The sequence below is a fragment of the Brienomyrus brachyistius genome, chromosome 16, assembly GCF_023856365.1.
Source record: "Brienomyrus brachyistius isolate T26 chromosome 16, BBRACH_0.4, whole genome shotgun sequence".
Lineage (NCBI taxonomy): Eukaryota > Metazoa > Chordata > Actinopteri > Osteoglossiformes > Mormyridae > Brienomyrus > Brienomyrus brachyistius.
Genome location: NC_064548.1, coordinates 16,419,874 through 16,432,538, shown reverse-complemented (window position 1 = coordinate 16,432,538; position 12,665 = coordinate 16,419,874). Strand labels below are relative to the sequence as shown.

The following is a 12,665-nucleotide window of genomic DNA, read 5'->3' as shown; positions in this document are numbered from 1 at the left end:
ATGAAACAAGAGTTCTTCCATCCATCCATCCATTTTCCAAACCGCTTATCCTACTGGGTCGCGGGGGGTCCAGAGCCTATCCCGGAATCAATGGGCACAAGGCAGGGAACAACCCAGGACGGGGGGCCAGCCCATCGCAGGGCACACTCACACACCATTCACTCACACATGCACTCCTACGGGCAATTTAGCAACTCCAATTAGCCTCAGCATGTTTTTGGACTGTGGGGGGAAACCGGAGTACAAGAGTTCTTAATAATTCTTAATAATAAGAATAACAATTCTTAGCAAGCCCCTTCTTTTGAGGACATGCATCTCCAGACACATCTGACGAAGTCTTGAGATACTGATACCCTGTGCAGACCCAAGTACCCACGGTTTAAGCGATACTCTGCCAAAAAACAACTTAAATTACTGCTATATTGGAGCAGCTGTGAGCAGCCGTTGTAAATAGCCAGAACGCAAACCCTCATTCGCATGGGGAGCTGGCCGAGGTGTTTTTGGCTGCCTGTGACTTTGACTGCCGGCCAATCAGAATGTTCCAGCAGGTCCTCCTGATGGTACCCAGTCCAGACGCGGTGCCCTCTGTCCTGTATTGTTTAAAAACGTTTCTGGTTTGGAAGGGGCCCCACACAACTGAATCTCTGTTGAAGTGTTTTTTTCTCAGCATCTCTCCTGCACCACGGGCCGAATGTAAAGTCACAGGCGTGTGTCAGGATAGATAATGAAGACGCTGGATATTATTTTCATTCTCATTATTATGACACAGTCGGAACAGGAAGCTGAAACTCAGGGATCAGGAATGTAGAATAATCCCATAACAAGGCTTGAGCGGATCGGCACAACAGCTGTCAAATCCGAATGGCGTCACAGACAGGAAACCTGCAGAGAGACATTAACAGAGCAACTGCAGGGCAACAAACCCTGTGTTTACCTGAGCCAAATGCGTCCCACTGCATCCCAAACAGCAACTCTGAGGAAAGCATTTAGAGAACATTCATTTCGGTTCAGGTCACACGAACTATTCTCTGTCCTGCAGTTAGTATTGCCAATGGTGTAATATGTACGGTCTTTGAGTGGAATATTTTATAATGTACTTTTTTTTTTTTTTTTACCCAAAATAATTTGACTAACTGCATTTACTTTCAAAGACACTGGAAAGATCTAAACACTAATTGAACTAGTTAAACATTTAGCAAAATCATACTTTCAAGAAATTTAAAGGGACCCACACCAAACACATTGTTGTAGAGCATACAAAACACTACAGTAACAGCGCAAGACATTTAGTGGATTTCTTTGGTGAGTTTTTCCTTTTTATGACTTAAACTTAAATTCCTTCTCTAGCAATTTAGAACACAGACAATTTGCTGAAATTCATAATGGAGCAGGACAAAGCTTTACTAAAAAAAAAAAAAAACCCTTTGATTTGTGTTTTGAAACAAAACATCTAGTGACTTAATCTCGAATGAGGTCCGCTGTCATTCTGGCTTGATTGTAGTCATGCAACATAAAATGTCTCCATAATCTGTTTTGATCACACAGCTGATGTTGTTTTGCCTGTTTACATTATGTAATGTAAATGTAATGTGAAGTAATTTATCTCTAATTTCAAACATCATTTCTTAAACATTTTTAAATGTAATTATCTATACTGTATGGTATAAATAATTATCCTGATGGTTGTCCTCAGAAAAAAATGAAACCTGAAGCTTGTCACTGTGATGAATCAGTGGACTATGGGAATACCTCACAGCTCAGAAAAAAACGGAACTAGCCCTTCATGAGCTCCATCAGATAATAAAACTACCTGTCATCCATCAGAGATTGGATAGGTCACGGTATTATCAACACCGACCATCAGTGAATGTGGGAATTATCATCAGAGTTACCATGTAAGCATTGCACCTTTGAGTTTTGACACCAGTTTGATGCACAATAATAGATTTATGATGTTTTGTGGCGTTGCATATAAAAAATAATAGTTAGTTGTAGTCGTATCCTGTAATATTATATATAATAACACAGTGATTCTTGAAAAAAAAAGGTTTGGAGTTTTTGCATGTGGATCCAGGAAGGGTTTACATTGGAATCACAGAATGTTACCTGTTATGTAGCTCAGGTTGCATGTTTTACAACATAGTTAGCTAGCGGTACAATAGCGGTCCACCAAATCTATGAACACTGTATAAATGAGACTCTTGGTTTATTAATAATGTCAACATATAATTACATTTGTGCCTCAGAAACGTCTCCTGAGAAGTGGTGAGGACAAGTAAAGCTCAGTGGTATTATAATTGGTATTAATTGGGAAACAAAAACACAAACGGTCCCTGTGAGTCCCATCATAAATGTATTGTTATCTTAATGGACACTTTCCGGTTCTATATCTGTTGTTAACTTATTATGTGAAATGACTGAGATTCAATAACCTCTTTTATAAACGATTCATCCCACGAGTTAAATGTTTCAAGCGTGTTTCAAGACAAACGTGGGTCCGACTTCTATTTCAACTATTGTTTTTATTTTAAATCACATCGATTAATGTCCTTTGACTCATTGCATAACGACATATAAAGTTTTACTTACAAACAATACATTAAAACAACATTCTAGCTGTTTTTGAAATCTTAACATTAAAAACGTGCTTACCTCACATAACGTTTAAATGGCATAGATTCTCCCTCTATTCGTGTTGAGTTAGAAAACAACATCGTTCTCAATTTACACCAGAACTGTTTGAAAGTCATTTCAAATTTTGAGTGTTTTTTCAGTTCCCCCAGCTGAAAAATTATACATCACAACTATGTTTTTCATGTTATTTCGACCATGTAATTTAAAGGAAAAAAATTCAAGGCAGGCCGATATGCCGTAATTTTAAGGTAAAACCCGAACCCACTGTATTGTGTGGGTGACTGGTATGCTACAAAGCAAACCAAACTGATATCTGAAATAATGCATTAAGTAGCGTCTTTCTTTTCTAATGTCTTAGATTTGTCTTTTTTTTTAACCGGCACTGGAACAAGCATGATGGATGCGTGCAAAGATCACACCGGTAGGTATTATTTAAGAAAGCACTTCATTATAATGATTTAATGCAAGGATAAACACGTCTTTTCCGAGATTACGTCATTTCAGGACCTGGACAGCTCCAAGTAAAATACCCAAAGAGTTTGAATGGCATGCGGAGAACATATACCGGCTACCCCCCCCCCCCCCCTCACCCGGTCTTTCGCTCTCTCTCTCTCTCTCTCTCTCTCTCTCTCTGGCACACACACACAGGGCGGCATTGATAAATTACCAAATCTACTAATCATGCAAACTGTTCTGACATATAATTGTTCTTCTGGGAAACGAACTTCGCTAACTATATTTCCGGGCAGTGCATTCTCCCAGTTACACTTAGCTAACCACCACTATCGGTCCCAGGGAACTGGACTAAGCTGAAAACAAGCAATTTTGGAGAAACTTTCGCTGTGAGGCAGGATACGTTTAAAAGGTTCCTCAAACGACACCTATAAACGTTTCTATTAATCCAACCATTTTCCATACCGCTTATTCCACTGGGTCGCGGGGGGTCCGAAGCCTATCCCGTAATCAATGGGCACGAGGCAGGGAACAACCCAGGACGGAGGGCCAGCCCATCACAGGGCACGTTTCTATTAATGGCACATTAAAACCTTTTCAAATGTTTTATATAAACACCCTTTCAAATGGTTGTGGTTTTATAAAAATTACTTGAGTAACTGTATTCCTCCTTCTCTTTACTTTTTATTCATGGGAACTTAACAGCGAATTTAAATAATCACCCGTACAGCTAAAGCGCTGCAGCTGCGCGCCGCTGTGAAATTTGCAGAACAATCGGAAGCGCGCATCCCCATCCTCTCGCCTTTCTCTTCCATTTGCATAGTCCGTTCTGGCTGATTTTCTACCGAGGAGATCAGCCTTTGTTCCCTGATCGCCCGAAGATGCCTTGGGCAGCAGGACACAGGTGAGGGCACGGAAGAGCGTGAAATATTCACTAAATTCATACAGAAAAAAATGTCTGTTTCGGGTGCCAGGGATTTTTCTGAGCAACCATGTCCGCTTTGTAAAAACTGTAGCGCCTTCAAAGAATCACTTATCTGTCATGTTTACATTACAATAACTATGCCAAATTCATTACCAACTAAAAATCAGTTGGTCAAGGGTGAAAAGCATTGTACAGCAAAGTCGCATACATTAATGATTCGATAAATTCGGTGTCAAGATCTTTACAGCTCCGAGTGGAGGTCCGGTTCCATCATGTCTTTGGGGTTTTGGAGCTACCCGATGAGATCACGGCCAGAGGCCTATGTATTTACCTGCCATATATTTCTGTTCCGCCTTCTTTTTGAGAAGCTTCTGGTGCGAGATGTGATTCGGGGATCCTTCCCAGTATCATAGTAAAGCTGAAAAATCTCCACACTTACTGCCATGCTCACCAACATTAACCAACCCATGTTCCCCTGGTCGGGAGAGTCTCGGATAGGTGCAAACGCGGAGTTTATTTTCAAATTATATAGATACAATACTCAGTTAATAAAGGCACGAGTCATAGAGAATAACGCAGAACTGTAATTAGTGCTGACACCGTAACCCGGAGATGAGAGACAAACACTTGACAACCGGGTTAAGGTCTCAAGGGTATATGCTAAGTAGCCTAGCTAGTATTACGACACAGGTGAAAACAATCTGGTTACAGTCCAGGCAGTATTCGGGCGAGGGTGATAATCTGTTAGGTTTATCTGGGCGTGACACAATCTAAATGAATTAAGGAATACGACTCATAGACCTATTGGTAAATGTAAATTGGTAAATTGCCTACCAATAGACCATTGATCAATTCTGGGTATTCATAACTATCGTAACATTAATAATAATAACGGAATATATATGTGTAAGAACTGTATTTACATTATAATAAAAAAACTCACATGAGCGGTTTTCAAGAGATTGTTCAGTTAGATTGTCGGCACTTCCACAAATATAATTAAGGCGTAGCAATACTGAAACCAAAAATATTTTTTACAAGTATTGCTTTACAAGATTAGTTAGTGCATTAGTCCGATTGCAAAAGCACAATAAGATTATAGAGTTAATGCAATTTGTAGTGCATTACAACTGCGAGACGACGTTAAACGAGTTAACAGTCATACTCCTGTTAAGGCAATCACGAGAAGTCTAAATCCCTAACACCAGCAGTGTTCTTGTCTCCCTGTGCCCTATTAATATTTATTATAATGGAAATGAGAAATTGTAGGACAGTTGGCGGGCTGATTATACCAGTCCCCAGGGGAACTCTGGTTTTTTAAGCATATTTATATTTATTGACTATTCTAAATCAATTTAAGACTGATAATTGTGGCTTCGTCGTCTGTTAAAGTTTTATACGCACACGAATGCCATTGTATCTTTAAAAAGATCATTAAAAAACAGGTAACACTAATATAAACGGTTTTAGTAATGAGAGTTACAGGAAGATTATCGAATTGGGTTAGGTGATGTTAAGACGTCTAAATTATCTGTATCCTTACATTCCATTCCTTTCTTCTTGCTGTTTCCCAGGAAGCGCCCTGGGAAACACATGGATTTGTGTGGTCCCAAAGTGTCCTGCTTTGACACACTTTGTCTCTGTTTTGAAGGGTCGCCTCGGCTCCCTTTGCACCTGCGTCCTCTCCCTGTACCTTCAGGAATTCGCTGAGGCTTGTAATCAGCTTTGTGATGCCGCGGAGTGCGCGGCTTAGTGAAACTTCCCAGCCTCACGGCGAGCTGGCTCTCTGAATGGGAATCAGCGTGGGGCGACTCTACAAACCTCTGCACTGCCAAATTCCAGCAGAGCCGCTCACAATTGGTCCAGCAGAGGCCGCGAAGCAGACGAATCCTTTGACCAAGAAGTCTGCACCTTCCTTAACACTGAGTCCCTGTAAACTCAGGGAAACGTATTATAATAATAATAATAATAATAATAATAAAATAATAATAATGCTGTGGTTGTTTTTTTGTTAATAATTATAAATTTAGTCGTTGTTTACTATTTAGTATTATTTAGTATGTTGTCCAAACAGAAGACAGATTTGTGTTGGCTATGTTATATTATCGCAATCATAGATTAGGTTGTTCTCTGTTTACGTGTATTCCAGATTTACATAAACGTGTTAGTGATTGAATGAATGCAAGAATGCACAGCGGATATTACGCCACAGTTTCTACTATTGGAAGGGCGTTGGATTAAGAGACAGCAAGATTGTTAAACATGTCAACGTGTAATTGCACGATAAGGCCCTCGCGAGGAATTTACTGGCCCAGTTACTATTTCTATTCGGCTCTAATCTCGTTCGCCACATTCGTCCTATGCAATCTGTCTCCGTAATCTTCTGTGACAGAATGGCAACCAATAGCAACGTGCGTATTTTGGAGAGAAGAAAATATGCAGGGGCGTGATAAACTGACGCTAATTATCCACATTTAGGACACAGAAAGCAAGAGATTTTTGCGTCTACAAACAACAAAAAGAAGCACCAGTCATGGTTTCGCACTGAGGAAACTATCGGTGCATGTATAAGATAATCCTATCACATAATAAAATCTACCGAGTGCTACGCTCCCACTTCCCACGTATACAAGAGCAAGAAAATGAAGTTACCCGAACGAGTTTTATTCATTTTGAACTTTGCCACACGTAGGTCTAACGATTATTTTATAGTACATGCATTTACTTGCTGACGTCTTACTTAAAAAACAGTCTTGTGTAACAGTCAGCCTATACATCAAGAAAAATACATACGCCATCTAATTTAACATTTTAAATTTCTGAGACGGTTAAACGTAAATGAGCAATTAAAACAAGTGGGGGAAACACATAGAAAGACAAACTTCCGTATGATTATAGACACCTATAATTCTGCAGAAGTGCAAAAACATATTGTGGAAAATGCAAATTCAAAGACACGATATAGGCCTAATCACCATAGTTCAATTTGGAATTTTTGGTTTTCTGTTTATATTTTACGGAAACTCAAATCACACCAACTTCCATTAATTTTGCACACGTAGCCGCCCACTTCGTAAAACATTTTAAGATACCCTGTGACATTTTACGCCTCGATGCAATACAAGCACTTTATCCTCCAGTTATTCCCAGTTTCCAGCACTGAAGTGCAGAGGAATCAGGGCCGCGTCCTTCTTATATACATCACGCAAATGATCAGCTACAAATTCAACTTTATCGAGATATATTCGCCACCCTTTGCAAGTAAACTTATACTACATAACACAATACGCGAAGACGAAGTAAGAAGTAGGCTATAACAGAATGTAAAAATTATTAAAATATGGCTCTAGGCTAATAGAATACTTTAAGTAGCTTAAAAAAATCATTAACCCAACAGCGAAACATGTAGTCACTGATTTAATCTAAATTTTTTATTTTCCGTCAAGACAAACATACAAGCTGCATTAATTTATCATGAATCGTTCAAACTCGGTTTTTTTGTACTCCGCCATATAGCAGGGAATGCTGCTCGAATAACGTCAGTGTTCCGCTCGGCACTTGTAAGAGACACGACTTGCCGATGACACGAAGGTTAGTGCTTATTCACCATAATCCCATTCTCTCTGACAAAAACCGCCCCCTCCACTTCCCGTCTGATTCACCTCACTCCCTGCTGACACTTAATGACGTGTAAGTAAAGTCTCCTTAGCCATGTCTCTGGCCAGTCTAATGTAAATAAATCACAATGTATAAATATAAAACGATATGATATTCAGATTTAAATTTAGATTTAAAATAGCCTATTAGTTAATCAACTGCAATTTGTCATGGAAATCGCATTATTGATTTGCACGAGGTTGATTAATTATTTAATTGGGGTCACGAATCTCAGACGGCTATAATGAACTTTAACCTCTTAAAAATAAAACAAGAGTTATTTTTTTAAATATATAGATTATCACCAAATAAATGAAGTCATTAGTTTGAGCGGGATTTGAGGCCCAATTAACAAATGTGAATGAATTAGCCAATCTACGGCCAAATCTACGGAGACTGACGTAGATACATCGTAAGATACCCAACGTTGTTTGTTGGTTTGCAGTAGGGCCTACCCGATATCCCATTATATGTTTTCTGAATAGATTTCGACATGACTGTTCGACATTTCTGTTATTATACATGGAAACTCGCATACACATACCGTACGCTTTTCAATATTTCGCAAAGCTGCTTGATTATATTCTTTAAACCACATTAATGAATATCACTCATTAATATACTAATTAAGTAGCCTAATTATTTTGTCAAGCTGGTTTAACAGTGATAGCTCTATCTGTTTTAGCAGTTTATTCAACGAACTCAAACAGTTGCCCACTGCAGCCGTATTTTGTAAGACGACAGAATAAACGATTCAAATGGACATTATTTATAATTAACAAATACCACACTTAAGTAACAAAAAATCCATTAAAAGCAAGAAACTTTGCTAAGAACGCGTGACTGGTTAACTTTAATATCAGTTGTAGTTAAGCAGCAGGCGAGAGTTTCTGACATCAATAAAACACATAGTGGAATAACGACCATAGACTGAAGAATTTGCAGAGCCACAAATAAAGACAAAAAAATATATATACTGTACAATAATTCTTGGCTATTGTAGTCCACGTCCAGTGTTAAAATGGCCAGTATTCGTGCTGCGCGTTATGAACGATTTGAATGAGTATTACGTTCAAAAACCGATTTTGAACAATACAGGCAGGAACTCAACAGGTGTTCCAATCTGGGTTGTTCGCATTACTATAGCACAATGACATTTTTTCCGAAGAAAAAAAAGCACTGATAGTATATGCATGCTATGAAATAAAACCACAAACTAAAGTATAATTGCATTATTTTCTCCTAAGAAATATAACATGGGCACGGAGTAAGCTTACATTTTATTATTATTATTATTATTATTATTATTATTATTATTATTATTATTCGTAGAAGTAGCAACGGAGGTAGCAGTAGAGTTTTATAGTACGAAAATCGTATAAAACTGTATAAACAACTTTAAAATATCTTTGGGTAGATAATTACAAACTGCTTTCTTGTTGCAAATGACCTCATTACTTGCAAAATAAACATTGCAAAAGGGAAATCACTCGACGATCAGCTGCTAACAGCTAAATCAACATATTCACATTTAGTGTAACATAATAGTTATCTTTTAATGAATGTTTATTTCGTTTAAGGCGATAAACAAATTATTCACCCATATTGCAGACAAAATTGGTTCGCGTAATTTAACCAGAGCAGGGCCTATGTTTAAAATACGTTTGCCAGAATTATGCATTCCAAAATATAAAGCCTACCGCTTTAACGTTTTTTCCCTTTTGAATTGTTTTTCCAGTCCTCCAAAGGATCTGTAAAAATGCATCGCAATGACATTAAGGTGGTAGGAAGAGCAATTGCGTTAGCCATTACCATATAACCCATAAGAACACACATATCCGCCTTTATCTTATTATCGCCATCTCTAGATATCTATAAATATACGAACATTCTAATGAAATGACACTGCAGTTTATTTATTCACACTTAAAACGGATGTTCACCGCGACCATATAAGTGGATAAGCGGTCATGGAAGATCGATAAAGTAACGAATCTTTTTTTTTCTAGGGCCAGTAATCCGTATGGTCTGGATTCCGCATGCTACTTTTATAAATACGTCTAGGAAAGATAACACAATAACTTATTAAACACATGCCAACCATATAGAAAACAGAATAACTTATAAGAATAAAGAAACGTGAAACATTGTTTTGGAACAGGGCAACATAGATGTAAAATTTATTTGACTCATTCAATGCAATTTCAGAATGCCGTTTATCTGGAACCTCATTTAGTAAAGTATTTACAACTGCATTATCTTGACACCTAAAATATTAAAAAATATTCACAATTTACAAGAAATATTACAACAAAAGAGTTCTTTAGTTACAGAAACTCACATGTTTACAAAAGGTAATGGTTAAGGGTAAATGTCAAATGAAATTCATATATATATATATATATATATATATATATATATATATATATATATATATATATATATATATATATATATATATATATATATATATATATATTTATTAGAAAACATTTCATGTTCAGTCAGACTGGGTTATTGTTTGATATGAATGAAAGGACTTCAATGCAATTTAAAACTTGGCATCGCTTTCACTTACGTAAACTAAAATCGAACAATTATCGTTTAAGTGTGGACAAACAGTAAAACTTTCGAATTACCAGACAAGTGGATAATACAGCGGTTTTTCTTCCTGAAGGTCAGTTTGAGCAATACTTGCCTTCCGTTTACACGGTCAAATACATTTAATACAAAAGGTAGCTGACCGATGGTCTAAATATTGAAATATTTGGTTACGGGTTTCATGACGTGTGCTGCCGCTTAGGTTTTAGGCTAAATGTGTGTCAGTGGGATTGTTCCGTTTACTCCTGCTGTGCTGCTCTGGTAGTGCTGTGGCAAAGCATGAAGTCTACTTTGAACCGACGGGTCTCCTGTTTCGCCTGTCGGTAAATACATACTTATCATTTCTCTTAAGTCCCCAGGGCAGGGTGCTCTAGAATGAGTGCTTACGGGAGGGCTCACACTTGGCTCCGATTTCACCAAAGACCCCAAAGTGCCGATACCACCAGAAGCAGGAACAGCAGAGTTTTGATGCTGCGTGTAGGAGATTCCCCCATACCCTGACGGAGAAGCGCTCATGTAGCCCTGAGAGTTGGAGATAGGGCTGTACTGGAGAGCGGCCATATCGTAGCGATGCATGGGTTGGGAATTGTGCGGGTGGTGGTGGTGCGCATGGTGGTGATGCGCTCCGCTGCCTGGGTGCTGGCTGTAAGCAAGCTGCGCTTCCTGCATCATTGCAGCGGCCGCCGCTGCCACCTGGCCAGAATAAGCGCCGTTCGCCCAGCCGTTCATGTGTGCGTACCCAGCGCTGGCTGTGCCGCCATGACCCCCAGGACTTTCTAATCTCTGACCAACTCCAACTGGACTCATCCCGACCCCCATGCCAACAGCACCGCTACTAGCTCCGGATAGCAGCCCGCCGGCTAAGGAGTACTTGTCCTTTTTGAGAAGGGTCTTGGTCTTCCTGCGGGGTCGGTATTTATAATCCGGGTGTTCTTTCATGTGCATGGCACGCAATCTCTTCGCTTCGTCTATAAAGGGTCTCTTTTCCGACTCCGACATGACTTTCCACTCCGCGCCCAGCCTCTTGCTGATTTCGGAGTTGTGCATTTTGGGATTCTCCTGAGCCATCTTTCTCCGCTGGCCCCGAGACCAAACCATAAACGCGTTCATCGGTCTTTTGACCCGATCTTGGCTGGATTTTGTCCCATTGTTTGGCCCCGTTTGACCCGAATTTGTATTAGTCTGGGGTCCTGGGGAGTGCAGGTCCGTTTCCATCATCATGCTATACATTCACCTAACTTTTTAGACCCGTACAAAGGACCATTCGGTTTTTCGGCTCTCAAGCCTGCCTGAACTGGCGAAAACAAGCGAACTTCCAAGACTCGGGGAAAAAATACAAAGTAATACAATCCAGTAGAGCAGTGGTGCTTCGCTTGGAGCTTTTCTCAGAAGTGCTTTCTTTCCCACTGGCTTTTCACATCCACTGTGATGAAAAGCTTCTTTGAACTACTTTCTGGAGCTGACTAGTGAAGTTAACGGAGCGGCGGCCATACGATGCGGTTTGACAGCGATTAAATGAGTCGACGGCGGCCAATGGTGTTTTAGAAATCATGTGATTTGCATGGGTTTCGGTCAAGTGACGTAAGGAGGTGAGAGCGAATTAGCAGAGCGGCTCTGATGGGAGGGGTGTCCGGGTAAGGGGGCGGTCACCTCCCAATTTCACGCAAGATAAACAGTAAAACGACATTTAGGACAAATTATTGTGACAGCCAGCGTGTGTGAGATGTAAGATAATTGGGTTGTCCTAAGGTAATTCACTGTTCCCCTCTTTTATTATTATTTTTTTTTAGTTTGTGACGTGTAACCCACTTTATAGAATACGAGATGGAGTGTTTTTTTTCTTGTGGTCAGTGCTCTTCTTGAACAAGAAATAAGTCAGATGTTAAACATAAATAAAGTTTATAAAGTTGGTAACAACACGAAGTATTATTGGGATTTTTAATAAAATGCAGGTCTTACGAATAATCGGAACTACGTCTATAATATAATAAAGCAAAATCCAGATGGTTCATACCAACTAGATTTGGCAGGCACGAGTACGCTAAGTGAAACGCATACTTTCATGATACAATTAAAAATTCACATAAGATTCATTATATGGTCATTAATGAACAGCTGAATCAGACGTAGCTACGAGGCTTAAATGTTAGCCCAAAAACTGGTCATTTTGATTTTATCTACACAATCATACGTGACAATTGCACGTTTATATCGGCTATTCAAAACGTCCACGTTTTCTGTAAAACCACAATTAATTGCGTGCCGTATTAATAGTAATTACACGTAAAGCAGAGGGTGGTTTATCTGGAATAGCGCTTTCAACATGTGGATGCTGCTTTTGATTTCTGATACCGCGGAAGCTTACAAACACATCTGGGGGCAACATTTCAGGATG

At 39.2% G+C, this 12,665-nt stretch overlaps 1 protein-coding gene across 1 annotated transcript; it reads right to left on the bottom strand.

Moving 5' to 3' along the window:
- Nucleotides 1-10,169: 10,169 nt before the first annotated feature.
- LOC125710302 (transcription factor Sox-1a-like) lies at nucleotides 10,170-11,764 on the bottom strand. The gene has a single exon (XM_048979886.1). It carries the CDS (start codon nucleotides 11,498-11,500, stop codon nucleotides 10,481-10,483), a length of 1,020 nt encoding a protein of 339 aa, XP_048835843.1. The 5' UTR covers nucleotides 11,501-11,764; the 3' UTR covers nucleotides 10,170-10,480.
- Between the last annotated feature and the right edge of the window lie 901 nt (nucleotides 11,765-12,665).